At 34.8% G+C, this 16,030-nt stretch overlaps 1 protein-coding gene across 5 annotated transcripts in view; it reads right to left on the bottom strand.

Moving 5' to 3' along the window:
• Positions 1 to 3,657: 3,657 nt before the first annotated feature.
• The window catches only part of LOC143240534 (putative peptidoglycan muropeptide transporter SLC46), a 35,239-nt gene continuing 22,866 nt past the window's right edge, over positions 3,658 to 16,030 (bottom strand). For 4 of the 5 annotated variants that reach the window (XM_076483142.1, XM_076483123.1, XM_076483133.1 and 1 more), the window contains exons 5-6: positions 12,172 to 12,328; positions 3,658 to 4,118 (exon numbers count right to left, since the gene is read on the bottom strand). In XM_076483142.1, coding sequence (XP_076339257.1) covers positions 4,010 to 4,118; positions 12,172 to 12,328 — 266 coding nt within the window. In that variant the 3' untranslated portion in view covers positions 3,658 to 4,009. The remainder of the gene's footprint in view (positions 4,119 to 12,171; positions 12,329 to 16,030) is intronic. The other variant, XM_076483162.1, reaches the window with a different exon arrangement.

Genomic DNA, 16,030 nt, shown 5'->3' with positions numbered 1-16,030 from the left:
GCAAACATTTAATAATGTCTTTGATTTGCAGCATTCATGTTATATATTCTTCAAATCATATATATACAGTGCCTTGGAAAAATATTCATCCATCCCGCAAAGTTTCCACGTTTTGTTGTAGTCTGAGTTTGCAATCACGAAATTTTCAAATAGGGGTTTATATTTAGAATCTACACAATTTACCCCAAGCTTAGAAATCTGAAAAAAAAAACTGCTGATATTATGAATGTAAGTTAGAGTTTAAAAAAAAAATTTCAATTGCATAAGTACTTATCCCCCCCCCTTTACTATGGCAATCCTAAATCAGTTCAGGTGCAAAAGATTAGTTTGAAAGGTCACAAAATTAGTGTAACTGTCTCTGTTTGCGTGTAATAAAGTGGTTTGACTTGACTTCAGAGTAAATGCATTTCTTTCAGCCACAACTTGCACAGTGATTCGACAAATTAACTTTGAAAGCCAGTGAGCTTCTCAAACAAGTCAGAAATAAAGTGATTAAAGAAAAAAACAGATCAGGAAAAGGTTATAAGAGAATTTCAGGCACCGATTATTTCTTCATACTGTTCTTCCAAAATAAACAGCCAGGCAAGCAGGAAATTGGTTAGGGATGTCATTGTGGAGACAAAAGTGACTTTGAAAGATTTGCAAAATTTCATGTTTGAGATGATAATCAGTTTTTACACACCGACAGTAACCTGGTCCCTACACAAAGCTGATCCATATGCAGTTTGTTCTGTCAATACACCTAAAATGTACATTTAAATTTCAACAAATTCTGTAAAATGTCTCATAGATCTCACAATAACTAGCGCAAATATTGTACAAACGATCTCGGCAATTGTCTCAAACATTCACAGTTTTATTCTGCAACAATATATATATAATTAATCTGTCAACTCGTGTAAAAATATTGTTCATTTCGTGCAGTTGATTCGAGTTTTTTATAGACTACCTCAGAAACTATCTTAAATATTATGTGATCCACTACAGCAATTTTTTACAATATCCTTGAATTATAACTGAAAAGTGTCAAACATTGTGCAGTCTACCATAGCAGATGTTTTAAACACCACTTAAAAAAACCATACTCGAAGATATTCATAGAACATTGTAAGAAAGGAAAATTTGTAACCAATAAAGATAAATATACAACGGTCAGTAACGTGAATCGAATCCATGTCCCCACGTTGTGAAATAAGCGCCCCTAACCACAAGGCCACCAATCTCTGATGTAAGTAATCAATAGAAAGAGCAATCTAGAGTTTTAAAAGCAGTAAATATAATGAAAATATATGTTGAATAGAATATAATTTCTGTATTCATCAATGATCACAAAGTCTGTTCCATTACACGCTCTTCTTAATTAAACTGCAAAAATTAAAACATTGCTCATAGAATACCACGATAACGTTCTTGTTGTTAAGAATAAAAGTATTTAAAGCTCCATTTACGACACATGCAATGATTGGCCGTCTCAAAGATGGGAAAGAGAAAGAGATGAAATTATAACATCAATAATGATAACGTCATTGTTCCACAAAGTATGACCAGAGACGTATTGCTAGGCCGCCATGACGTCATACTTCCATGAAGTGGGGCCAACATAAATTTCACAAGCATGTCTCAATCCAACTATAATTGATACTTGTTTTTGTTTGCTTGTTTTTTTTTTAATCTTGCACAAAGCTACTCGAGGGCTATCTGTGCTAGCCGTCCCTAATTTAGAAGCGTAAAAATAGAGGGAAGGCAGCTAGTCATCACCACCCACCGTAAACTCTTGGGATACTCTTTTACCAACGAATAGTGGGATTGATCAACACATTATAACGCTCCTACGGCTGAAAGGGCGAGCATATTTGGCGCGACGGGGATGCAAACCCGCGACCCTCAGATTATTAGATAATAATATCTAATTATTATTTCAAACATTTCATAATATTTAGAAACATAATTTGTATTACCTGTTCCAGTGTAATATTAGTCACCATAAATGAAACATTAGAACATTCTCCAAACTATACAAAACATGCCATACACTCACAATCCGTAACTAAACTGATTGTCTCCTACAGCTTAAAACAGACTGTTTAACCCTAATATACTATTTTCAATAAATATAAATGAACACGTGTTAAGTATTACGTGACCACTACTTCAGAAAAACACGTATTGTGGTTGTTTGTATAAAAGGCCCGGCATGACCAAGCGTGTTAAGGCGTTTAACTGATAACCCAAGGGACGCGGGTTCGAATCCCTTTCGCGCCAAACATGCTCGTCCTTTTAGTCATGGGGCGTTATAATGTGACACTCATTCCCACTATGCGTTGGTAAAAGAGTAGCCCAAGAGTTGGCGGTGGTTGGTGATGACTAGCTGCCTTCTCTTTAGTCTATCACTGCTAAATTAGGGACTGGATAGCGCAGATAGCCTTCGAGTAGCTTTGCGCGAAATTCACAATAAATAAATAAATGTTTCTATAAAATGGAGATACAAACCAGAAATTCTGTTTCCGTATTTTTCAAGCTTCTGGGAATAAAATATAAGAAACAGACGATCAACAAGTAAAACTAAAGACTTGCTACTTTTGGGTCAAGATGTTTATACTTATTGTAAATATTTCTATTTGGGTGGGTTATCTTATCTGGTGAGTATGATACAATATTCTTAGAGAACTAGAATAATTTCATTTTTACTTAATTCTTGAAGTTTTGGAACCTAATGTTCGAAAAACAACGACAACAACATGAATTTACTAACTTTTCTAAAATATTTTAAAGACCATTTTTAGTGTTAATTTTTTTCGAATAACTGGAATTTGATATGAAAGTTGTGACACCATATTTTTCTTAATCAGCTAGGTCCTGTACTGTGTATTTCAAGGTGGAGGGAATGTGATTTTACTCTCAACCACAATTAAGATTCAACAAAAAATTATTCCATCAGAATTAGAATGGAAACAAGTAGAAGTTAGTACGATGGCTTAGAAGACAAAAACTGGACTGGCAATTTATGTTAATCATATGATTTTAAAATTAGATACCGCGAGGTGATGGCATGCTGTCAAATGTTATCTGGCACTAGTATGTGCTTGAAAGTTATAGGGTGGTAATATGGCCAACAACACTACCCACCGCTGATTCTTGGACTAACTTATCAAACAAAATAGTAGGGTTTGTCTGTAATTCTTATAACGCATTCATGGCTTTAATATGCGGAGCGCAACTGTTTTTTTGACGTTACGAGACACTGAACCTGAGAACCTCAGTCAGGCACACCAACTACTGGATCTCACTCGATCCTAGAGAAGTACATTTGTTTTTCCAAAAGTAACTGACCTTTCATGGTTTATTTGGTTTTTGACCCTGCATGATTCTTTATGTCATTAATTCTGTGTTTTAACTCGTTAGTGTGGAAACTGAAGAAAAGTAACGGAAAGGAGAGTCCACATTGTATAATATCTACAGTAAAATTAGGCCAATGATATTTTTTGTTATTCAACATATTTATCCTAACTATTCGTTACCACAGTGTAAATTCTCATTTTTAATTGGTTTTCATATGACATTGTTTGTTGTTGTCCTGTAATCTTAAAGTGAATAGTAATAATAAATATCTGTTAAAGATTTTTCGAAGCTTGTAAGGATATAACTAGTGTTCAAACGTCAATGAAGATTTAGTTTTTATTCACACTGAATACAAAAGAACAGCAACAACTGGATTCACACCAGTTGAAATGTATTGATCCACATATTTATGTTCTAAGCACAAATGTAAATTAATTAAAATAATTTGCTAAAATAAAAATCACGTTCAGTAGCAAAATATATTATTTATAGTATCACAGCTGTGTAATCAATGCTTTTCTTGTTTAACCCCAAGAATATTAAATGGATGAGCTAACAACAACAAATTCTGTTTAAAACAAATATAAGTTCAATATATGATAAAAACACAGAAAGAAAAGATAATTGCAATTGTGCTCTACAACCTTCAGAGTATCGAAATTAAGTGTTTTTAAGGTAGCGGAAGCTTTTGAATGCGAGGTTCTTTCTCTTCTAGTTTTTCTTCAGTTTGAAGTCTTTCATATTGTTGGTTAGTTTTCTTGTCAAGTAATAAGCACCATCTAAAATAAAGAAAATAAATCATCTTTGGGTAAGGCATATTTAGTCTGATAACGTGCTTTATTTTAAAAGCTATTTTAATTTTATAATTTAGCCAAGTACTTTACTTTTGCTGCTATAAAGCCTTACCAGATGAATGATTGGGTTGGTTTATAGCAAATAATGTATATTAATGAAACATCATGATCAAGAAATTAATTGAAGACAAAAGAGTGGCAAGTTGATGCTATGAAACTAAGGATATCATCGTTGTTACGTATTGTCAATTTCGATTAAGTCTCCGATTTATTGTGTTACATACTATTACTTTAAATAACCGGAATTTTAATTTGAGCTTAGTAATTAATTAAATATCAATATGTGTTAAATTTATGTTATTTGCTAACAAGATTGATACACATAATTTCCTTTTTTAACATAAATAAATTTTAATATACGAACATAAAAAGAATATAATTTATAATAACGGTTACTATTAATAGTTATTACAAATAATAGTTTATGTACAACAGTTCGGCAAACTTACAAACAGTACTGATTCTAATATTTGGTCTAGAACTGAATATTTTATCGACTGCCCAAGTTCACGAGGAGCAAGTTAACGCTGAATTAATATTGTCACACACTTGCTTAAGCTGGTTAGTTCGGTTGGCCTTCCTAATAACTTCTTTCTTGGCTCGCCTCACACCTTGCACATAATATCCAGGAACAAAATTTCTGTTACACAGTGTTACCAGGCGTCCAACTTCAGTGAATTACTTTGCACGTTGTTATTGCTTAATTGCTTTTGTTGTAAAAGTACAGAAAATGGCCATTATTCCCTTCAAACATTGCTTTTGTGACCTGGATAACGAACTTTAGAAATTAACCTATTTTCTGTATAAAAGCGGGCAAATTTTTTACTTTTTCATTTACATAAGGTCTGAATAAAACAACATAGAAATAAAAATTTACATGTATTTATACTAAAATGAACAAAAATGTTTAGAAGTGAGTAGTTTTTCGAGATTTGCGACTGTAATGTAAATCACTTTCACGTATCAGCCCCTAAATATAGTTTCCCATCATGTTTTCGTTATACGCTCCTTTCTAGCAGCGTTCAAAGTCCAGTATATCTTGGTGGAAGCGCTTGCCTTGCTCCTCTGAGTATGCTCCGATGTTCTCCTAGAATTTATCAAGATGAGCGACAACGATATGGACTTTTAGGGACATTCTGCAGTCCATTTTGCAGTATTTCTTCACCAGAATTTTCGGCCTTGTGATTGCCCAAGAAGCCCCGAACCACTACGACAAAGCTGCCCCAAGCGTTTTTTTTCATTCCCTACTGAGCTTCTTGGGGGAATTCTGTGCACTCCAGGATCTTCTTTATTTGTGGTCCAACGAAGACACCAGCTTTGGCCTTTGCCTCAGACAGTTTAGGGAAGAAATCTCGATGTACTTGAAGGCTGCAGACTCCTCATCAAAAGCTGTGACAAATTATTTCATAAGACCCAATTTTATGTGCATTGGTGGGAACAACACTTTCTGTAGGTCCACTAGTGGCTCACACGTCACATTGTGCCTCCTCACAGAGAACTCGGTCCATTGTGGCCAGTGCTTCGTGTTGTAGTGCGCTGTGGTGTCCCTGCTGTCCCAAAGGTATTGGTCACAGGAAAACTTGGTAAAGCCTTCTTGGATACCCATCAGGAACGGCACCATTTTGAAGTCTCCGATGTTCAGTCATACTGAACATACTTCAAGGCTTCTAGCAAGGTCTTAACGCTGTTTTATTCCTCTTTGAGATGCACCGAATGAGCCAGGGGAAGAGACGGGTACTTATTCCCGTTATGGAGCAGCATAGCTTTGAGGCTTCTGGATGAGCTATCAATAAAGAGGCGCCACTTGTTCAGTTACAGGCAATTTTAATTGCCTCACACAGACTGCATACATTGTGGCAGAACCAATGTTGACGAGTGAAGAAACTTGGAAATGTCGGTGATACTTCCTCTAACTTGCAACTTGCACACTTTCATCTAACAAATTCCACTCCTTGAGCCTAAATGTCAAGAGCTTGGTATTTGACTTTGTTAGGCCAAGATCTCTGATCAAGTCATTAAGGTCTCAGCACTGAATCTACCTGGAATGCTCTGGAAAATGGGTAAATTTGAGAATTGTATTACCCAGGTCGCAAAAGTAAAGTTTAATAGAGAAAAATAAGTCTTTTTCATCTACTTTAGGCACAAACAATTGGGAAATAACACTTTCTGCCCAGGAACAAGAAAAAGTTAAAAAGTTTGTTACATAGTGTAATGAATATACCTATAACTTTCCTGATCAAAGTCTGAAGTTTTCCGATTAATAGACGTTAATGACATTTATAGCTTTCTAGAATTTAAGCGTACTTCGCGGGTTCGAATCCCCATCACACCAAACATGCTGCTCGTCCTTTTATCTGTGGGGCGTTAAAACATAATGGTCAATCCTACCATTCGTTGATAAAGGAGTAATCCAAGAGTTGGCAGTGGGTGGTGGTGACTAGCCGCTTTTCCTCTAGTGTTACATTGCTAAAGTAGGGACGGCTAGCACAAATAGCCCGCGTGTGGCTTTGCGCGAAATTCAAACAAAACAGACAATCTCTATGAAACTGGAAACAGTCCCATTTTGTTCATTGCCCTCAATAACGCTATAGCTTAAAATTTTCAAATCCTATTCTGGCTCCACTGTGTGTTAATTTACCAGGCACATTTGGAATCCTTTAAGAATAACGAATAGTAAAGTTTTCTCGAATATAAGTAATAGTTTGTACACCTCTGGTAACTTATTATCTTTCTGTTATGACATCACTGAAGCTGTATGTCTTCAAACATTCCGTTTATTCAAACATAATATCCTTTAATCTGAAAGTTTATTTTAGAAATTTATTCTCTTATACAGGAAGAACGTCTTCAACGCTAGTTCATCGCAATATGGGACGATTTTTTGAAATATATTTAATAAAGAAAACACCAATGATTGAATGGAGACTATTTTGTTGTCCTCAGTAGTTTTCAACAGTTACTTCATTGTTTGCGCAAATTGAAATATTTTATACGCGACTCCTTATCTTCCATTATAGAAATAAACAGTTGCAATCCATCTTGAAAAAAAACGTTTTTTTTTCACAATGTATTAATGACACTTACTGAACCCCGTACAACGACACTTTAGATAAAAATCTTTTTAACCAGTAAACACATCAAAAAATATTGAACTTGGAGAAGATAGCATTAGATTAGTTTAAGCCTTTGTTCTGATCTCATGTATATTCATTTTTTTTGTATTGTTTATCTTATTTCTGAAAGCTGGATTAACCTTGAAAACAGAAATTGTTATAGTGCAGCTGCTTAGCTAAGATTTTATTACAATGTGTCTGGTAATAAAGGCACCAAATCTGATGGACAACTTGAACAATATGTACTTAATTATCTAATGCTTTAAACACACATGAAATTTCAAGTTTTCATGAGTCCAAAGTGGTCGCCGTTATACTGGCCACTCTGAGCCTAAGAATCATGTTTTAAAACATAAAAATGTAATTCCGGCTTTACTGTCATTAAACTACTCCACCAGGCACACTGTGTGCAACGCAATGTTATTAACTTTTTCTTGATTTTAGATAAACCATCGACGTACTTTGAACTGCTGCCTTAAAAAATATAAAACTATCTTGAAACCAAATCTTGATGATTCATCTTTTGTTTACGTTTATATATAATAAATTCCGTGCTTGTTTAACATAAGCGATCAAACGAATGCACCAGTTTAAACAGCTTATCGATATATAATATTACAGTCCAAACTTCAATTAATATCTATGTACACAGCATACGTGGCTTCTCACTCCACCCGTATTAATTAATAAGCTCCACGATATACTACTAATTACGGTCAGCGTGTGTATCATTTATGATTATTATTATATTAGTCCAATTCTGTACATATGGATTTTTTTCATCAAATTCGTGCACCATTGTTCATTATATAATTTGATATATTGTTTTTACAAATATATTTTATATTATATTTCAGGATAAAGATTAGTGTAGTGTTTTGTTGTTGGCGCCTGACGGTACAGCGTAAAATGTCGCTGTAGACTAATATAGTAGTGATGAACAGTAAATACACTTAATAACGTAAAACATATTCAAGCTTGTAGAAGCAGCACAGTCATGCATATCATAAAGTAGTCTACCCTCAACAAACTTGGAATTATGCGTAATTTGTCAGAAAAACAGAAACAAGTCCCTTCAATGTTCAAGTCAATCAAAACAACCAGACAAGTGGGCTTGATACAAGTCACTGACTAAACACCTAATTAGGTTGCATGACCAAGGAGAAATACCAAACACCTTACAATTGGCAGGACTAGATGAGGGTCATGGCATTAAGGAGAGTCTTTCAATAAACAATGTGAAATGGCATAAAACATGCATGCTGCAATTTAACAGTACCATACTAAAAATGGCAGAAAAGAGACAACTACAAGGAAGTGCTTATAGAAGTAAAGATGCAGCATGTATCTCTAAACAAAGATCAAAGTCATCAAGTATTTCTGAAGCTGGTATGGCTTTGTGTTTCTTCTGTGAACAGCTAGGTTTGTTTGAAGAGCTTCACAAGGCATCCATCTTGGAGCTGGACAGGCATGTGAGTGTAACCACCACCAAAGACACAAAACTGATGGGCAAATTCAGTAAGAGAGGCATGACTGCTCCTAAATTCAAATATTATGCCAAGTAACACTGGCTTAACCTTTGTTAAACATAGCAAGAAAACAGTCTGGGTCGCATGGAATACCTTGCCAGAACTTTGCCTAATCTAGCCTCTCCCACTGATCATGTGTTAGAAGAGTGCTTGAGTACCATGAAGAGATTTTATTTTACTCATGTACGACTATATAAACACGTGTACTGGTGTCAATGAAATAAACATGTTGTTCTCAAAGAAGAGGTCACTAGCAGCAATTTTGCCTACACACGCATAAACTTGAGTAACATGCCAAGCGAACTTCCTATCTAGGTGGGAACAAATGGGACCAGACACAGGAACCAGCACTTATGCTTCCTTCGCCTATTAACTAGAGATAAACGAAGGTGGACTGTACGAGTCAGAATGGACAACTCTTTCTGAAGCAACAAGTGCATGATATCAGCTCCTCTGCTGTAACTGCAAAATCTGATGCAGCAGTCTAAGCAAGTGCAAGACAGCTGCTTTGCAATGTACTGGACTTGCTCATGTGAAGAAGTGCTCACAGAACTGAATATGACGTCTTTAAAGTAATAAGAAATAGAATATTATTGGATATGAACTATGGTGCGCATTTTCTAGTCTAAGAAGTAAAATACATAAGTACATGATACATCGCATATCATATTATACCCTGAATCGAGTTATAGAATTGCAGCAGGGGACAAAATAAGTATTGGAAAATTAAGTTATACTAGTTTCTGGTAACTTGTGAAATAATTACTTGTTGATGTGTGATTTTACATTTCTTCATTTTCTGATGAGCACATAGTAAAAAAAATCGTTCTAGTACTATCTCTGGAAGATCACAAAATACTATAAACACGTTTTTCAGTCACTCTCTTGCAGTGTGTGTGTTTCTTATGGCAAAGCCACATTGGGATATCAGCTGAGTCTACCGAAGGGAATAGAACCGTTGATTTTAGCATTGTAAATCTGTAGACTTACCACTGTACCAGCGGGGGCCCTCTTGCAGTGTAACTAAAGGATTGATTTTACTTCTGTTTCTGGTGGCTGGTATCGAGTCATATCGGTCATATCACTTCTCTAACTGTTGCCCAGCTTCACATAGGAGGAGTTCCTGATGTTTCCCAATGTCAAAAAAAGCACCTTGACATATATGTGAAATTGCTAAGTTTGAAGCTTTTATTCCAAAGTGCACAGGCCTGGCATGGCCTAGCGCGTAAGGCGTGCGACTCGTAATCCGAGGGTCGCGGGTTCGCGCCCGCGTCGCGCCAAACGTGCTCGCTCTCCCAGCCGTGGGGTCGTTATAATGTTACGGTCAGTCCCACTATTCGTTGGTAAAAGAGTAGCCCAAGAGTTGGCAGTGGGTGGTGATGACTAGCTGCCTTCCCTCTAGTCTTACAGTGCTAAATTAGGGACGGCTAGCACAGATAGCCCTCGAGTAGCTTTGTGCGAAATTCAAAAACAAACAAACAAACCAAAATGCACAACTGCTTTTGCTATCCATCCCACTATTACGGCATACTCAAGGAATGATTATCCCACAAGTCTTATATCTTTGGGGGAAAAATCATTTTCTCTCTAATATTCAAAACGCCTTTCGTAAAATAAAACAAACAGAAGATTTATTCGTACATTTAACAAAAACAATTTTTCAGAAACTAATCACAATCATGTCAATATTACTGCCTTCCTATGTGGCTTACGTTTTACAGATATCCAAGCTTAATATTCCTGTTCCAATCATTTTCTGGATCTCAAATTTTCTATGTGGCCATTCTTGAAGTTAGGATAAAAAACATTTTCTCCTTAAAACTGGTACCCCCTGAGGTTATAAAACTTAGTCCATTTCAACACATAGATTTTGTAAATGACATTCATTTCCTCAGACTTCTTATGTATGTATGTAACAGCCTTTTTCGACAGAATACTTAAACAATCGGGTCATAAAGATGTGTTTTCATTGAAGATTTGCAATACACAGTGTGGGGATATCCTGTGTACTTAATGAGATTGAAAAATAATGAAATAGGGCCACCTGGAGGCAGAATTTGATCTACAGAATGGCTTATCCCAGTCATGGTAAGCAAAATGCTGCATGATATGTAAAAATAATGAAAACAAAATTCAGGAGCAAAAGTCATCCACATGCCACAGGTAGCAGTGTTCAACATGATCAAGTAGGATCTCTAGAAAAGTTATACAAGTCACAAGTACACAAGCTATTTTCGTGAAATATCTGCTCAACCAATAAATACCTCGAGCTGGTGAATGAAATATGCATTCACGCTCTTTAATACAAAGAATACCAATCTAGTCACAAGATACAGTGTCTACGGATTTCTGTGCAATTAAGCTGTTGAAATGGGCTCTGGAATATTGTTATCCTTCTATATATATGATATATTACGGAAAGCATGAAGAAGGAAGGATGCTCTTTAAACATGACAACTTATGAGACTTTTGCATTAGAAATTATGTTGTAGGACTATTGTCAAGATATATGGTCGTCAGACACAGTATGACTAGATGTGGTGACGTAGATTGTAAAGACGTGGTTCGTATCAGAACGAGTTTGAATCCTAACAATTTGTATTTACGTAATATCATGGTTATTAGCTGGTTTTAATACTTGTATATCTAAGTGTTTCATATATTGTATATCAAGTTAGACGTTAGTAATATACGAATGAAATAAAATTACATGTATTGAAACCCGGTTTTTGCGTTATAAGCCTTCAAACTCACTACTGATACACCAGAGACTACAGTAAGTTTAATATAGAAGTAAACAAAGTTTGATATAACATAATTAAACAAGAAACTGATGTTACAATTATGTAACAGAAAACAAACTTGTTACCAGAGGGCACTGACTTATGACAGAAAACTGTATTGATTATGTGGTCCTTAGCCACCATTTTACCGCTTATGGTGTGTTCCTTGAAATACAAATCGATTTATTCGTTGTTCATTATTACCATTATTATCATAATAGGAACTATGTTTAAAATTTAATTTATTGCACATTTGATTCATCAGCTGACGCTCATAGAAACTGCATGAGATTGGATGCACATACATACAAGTAATTCGACTATAATTAGATACCATAACTAAAATATTTCAGAATGTTGATAAGTGTGAAAAACAACATTTTTTAAATCTTTAATAAACTGGAATAACACTCAACAATAAGCTGTAGTAAATTCAAGCCACAAGAAGTTGTTCCAATATATAAATATTTCAAAATAATCAGAAGCAAAGTTAGTTTAAACAAATATATAGAACTCATGGACTCAAATAAATTACACAATTTAATATATTTACGTGAAAACGATGATGGGGAAAATGATAAAAATGCTTGCAGTCAGATAACTTATCCCTGGATAAATACCGACAGTTGCATTATACAACTGAGAATAGCTAGTTGTTCCTAACACTGGAACAGTAGACTCCATCATTGCCAACATAAAGAACACCCTTCCTGTGTAAGAAACAAGGTTTAGAAAAAAATATCTTAGCAATAGAAAATAAATAGTAATTGTTATGTAAATAATGAAGTGTTGAAGTTTTATCATATTTTAAAAGTTATTATTATGCAATTATAGTAACAATAACTTACAGATAATGAATATAAGTTCGATTTTAATATTTTAAGAACATTATGTAATTATGTTACTAATATGTTATATTACGTACATACAGTCATGTGAAAAAAAAAATAGTACACCCTATGAAAGCCTGTGTATTTTTGTAACATTTTAGGATACATAGATATTTATTCTCAATTTTAGCAATACTGAGAAATTATAGGAATATAACTAAACAATTAAAACTGAAGAAAAGACTTTTCAAGATATTCTGTAAATGTAATTCTACAAAAATGCATATTCTAACTGAGGAAAAAGTTAGGACACTCTACCCCCTAATAGCTAGTGTTACCCCCTTTGACTGAAATAACTGCAGTGAGACGCTTCTTGTAACCATCTACCAGTCTCTGACATTGGTCTGAGAAAGTTTTCCCCCACTCCTCAATGTAGAATTCTGTCAACTGTGAGATGTTTGAGGGGGTTTCTTGCATGTACAGCCCGTTTCAAGTCACCCCACAGCATCTCAATGGGCTTTGATTCGACCATTCCAGGACTTTCCATTTCTTAGTTTTCAGCCAGTCCTTGGTAGATTTACTGGTATGTTTTGGATCATTGACGTGTTGCAAGGTCCAGTTCCGCTTCAGCTTTGATTTTCTTACAGATGGTCTCACATGTTCCTCAAGCACTCTCTGCTACACAGTAAAATTCATGGTGGATTCTATGATTGTGAGCTGTCCAGGTCCTGCTACAGCAAAGCAGCCCCAAACCATGATACTTCCACTTCCATGCTTTACAGTTGGTGTGAGGTTCTTTTCCTGGAATGCTGTATTTGGTTTACGCGAAACATGTCCTCCATTCTTTTGTCCAAATAATTCAATTTTGGACTCATCTGTCCAAAGAACATTATTCCAGAAGTCTTGGTCTTCGTCTACATTCTCTCTGGCAAACTTTAGTCTGGCTTTGATGTTTCTCTTAGAGAGCAAAGGTTTCCTCCTTGTATACCTTCCATGCAAGTTACACTTGTGCAGTCTCATTCTGATTGTAGAGGCATGCACATTCACATCAACAGTAGCCAGAGCCTGCTGTAGGTCCCGTGATGACATTTTAGGGTTTTTGGAGACCTCTTTTAGCATCTTGCGGTCTGCTCTCGGGGTGAACCTGCTTAGACAACCAGACCTGGGCATGTTGGCAGTTGTTTTGAAAGCCCTCCACTTGTTGACTATTTTCCGGACAGTGGAATGGCTGATTTCAAAATCTCTTGGGATCTTTTTAAATCCATTACCAGACTCATAAGCTGCTAAAATTCAGACATTTAGTTTGGTGTGCTCCTGACTGTTGAAGTGAGAGTGAGCACCATGGTGAGAGCAAAGGAGCTGTCTGAGGCTTAAATAGGGCAAGCCTCATTCACAATGCTGAGTAACGATCTTCTAATCAAGTGCACCTGGTGTGATACACCTGCATGTGAGTTGAGTCATTTTAAGTGAGAACAAATGTGGGGGTGTCCTAAGTTTTTCCTCAGTTAGGATATGCATTTTTGTAGAATTACATTTTACAGAAGATCTTAAAAAGTCTTTTATTCAGTTTTAATTCTTTAGTTATATTACTTTAATCTCTCAGTATTGTTACAACTGATATTAAATATCCATTTATCTAAAATTGTTACAAAAATACACAGGCTTTCATGGGGTGTCCTAATTTTTTCACATGATTGTATGAAGATTGTGAATAAAGAATTTTCATCAGAAATTACGCAGGAGTATGACGTCACATTTGTTATGAAAGATTTAACATTCCATTACTCCTATAACATGTATTGATGACTGTTAATATAAGTGGAGTTAAAGGTAAGAATTTGTCATTTTTCAGTTTATGAACAAAATAGAAGAACAAACAGTCAGAAACATTATATATTTAGTCGATAAACCAACAATTTATCTTCCCTTTATCTCAATACAAAATTAGATCTCAAAATATGTTTACTTGTGAAAAAAGAGAGTATGATGTTTTCTGTGTAAGTTCGAAAATAGCTTTGAAATGAATAGTAAAACAATATCAAGTTTCAGTTTTTCTCACAGAAATCTATTAGATTTTGTTTCAATGTATTAAGTTGATTACCATTTAACTGTTAAAATAAGGAAATACTAGTGTTACCCAGTTGTATACTAGCTGCCTCGTTCTGTCGCAAAAAAAGATTCGGATATTAATAATAATACAGAAACGTCATAAGGTGAATTGATTAAGGCCGCGTTGAAAAACTTACTAAACACACCTTTACTTCAGAGTTGTTTGAATTATAGAACATATTAAAAAGCTTTGATTCACAATCACAATTTGTTATTTAAACCACATCATGAAGCACTTGTTTTAAATACAATAAAACAAAACGTCGGTATGGGTAACTAGAAATTATTATAAATTCAAGTAAACATAGTTAATTTATATAATTGTTTCTGTGAGATAATCTTTAAAGACATCTAACTACAATACAAACTATAGGGCTATGCATGATTTAATGATTATCATTTCAGACTGCGTGTCAAATGGTTTAAGGTTCTAGCTGCCATATGCTACTGATAATACACCGTGCTTTCAATTTTGAGAGCATTATAACTGCAACAATCAATTGTGCTATTGGTTAAAGAGGTCGTAAAGGTGAGAAAGTGCTACGGACTGATTAATATCTTTCTGGTTAACAGTTCTAAATTACTCCATTTAGTCTATTCGAATAAAGTATATTGTTCAGATTGAAAATAGCAATAACAGTGCAAACATTATAAATACATCCTATAGTGACGAATCAATTTCCATTAAGAACTATATATCAAGTTCACTTGATTAAACAGTTTACTGGCCTTACATTAAAACACAATGAATATTTAAACATTTTCTGAATTTAATTTTGCATCTAAAAATAAATCTGCAGTATATAAAATGAAGAATAGTGTACATATTTCACAAATATCGTTCAAATAAATATTTCTACTCAGTTTTTAAATTAGGGTACTATAATATAAAGGATTAATACGTTACATAAAAACAACTCGGGAAACCCTCCACGTCTTTTCAATCCATGTTACCACGTGCACTCATGCTTTGTCTGACCACCACGTATCCTTAAAATACCCCTACAATGTAATTCATATAGGAAAAACTCCATCGTAAGATTGTCATATCCAAAGTACACACACACACCCTTTTTACATTTTTTTTCATACCCTGTATACGATATAAGGACGATTGTTTTACAATGCCTATTTTAACAGTCCAAATTTACAGTTTTCATTTAACTTCAGCTCAGGTAATGCTTATTTCCTAGTTCTTTAGGTTTCCTCTGTGGCTTTTAGATAATTTAGATTTCGTTCATATTTTAAAGGTGCCCAGTTTTGTTGGTATTTATTTGGTTTCATTTATGTAGAATTACGTGTACTAGAGCACGTCATAAAAGATCGTCTCTGGGTAATCCTTTTGATAAGGTAACTTAGAATGTTAGCATGATGGTTAATGCACATTAACATTTATGAAAATTATAAAATACTTTCCAAATTACCTCTTGTGAGTTTTGAAAAGCGCTTATTACAGTTATAGTCTCCGAAGTT

Source organism: Tachypleus tridentatus, chromosome 2 (genome assembly GCF_004210375.1).
Source record: "Tachypleus tridentatus isolate NWPU-2018 chromosome 2, ASM421037v1, whole genome shotgun sequence".
Taxonomy (NCBI): Eukaryota; Metazoa; Arthropoda; class Merostomata; order Xiphosura; family Limulidae; genus Tachypleus; species Tachypleus tridentatus.
Note: the sequence above shows the minus strand (reverse complement) of the source record. Positions and strands in the feature narration are given on the sequence as shown.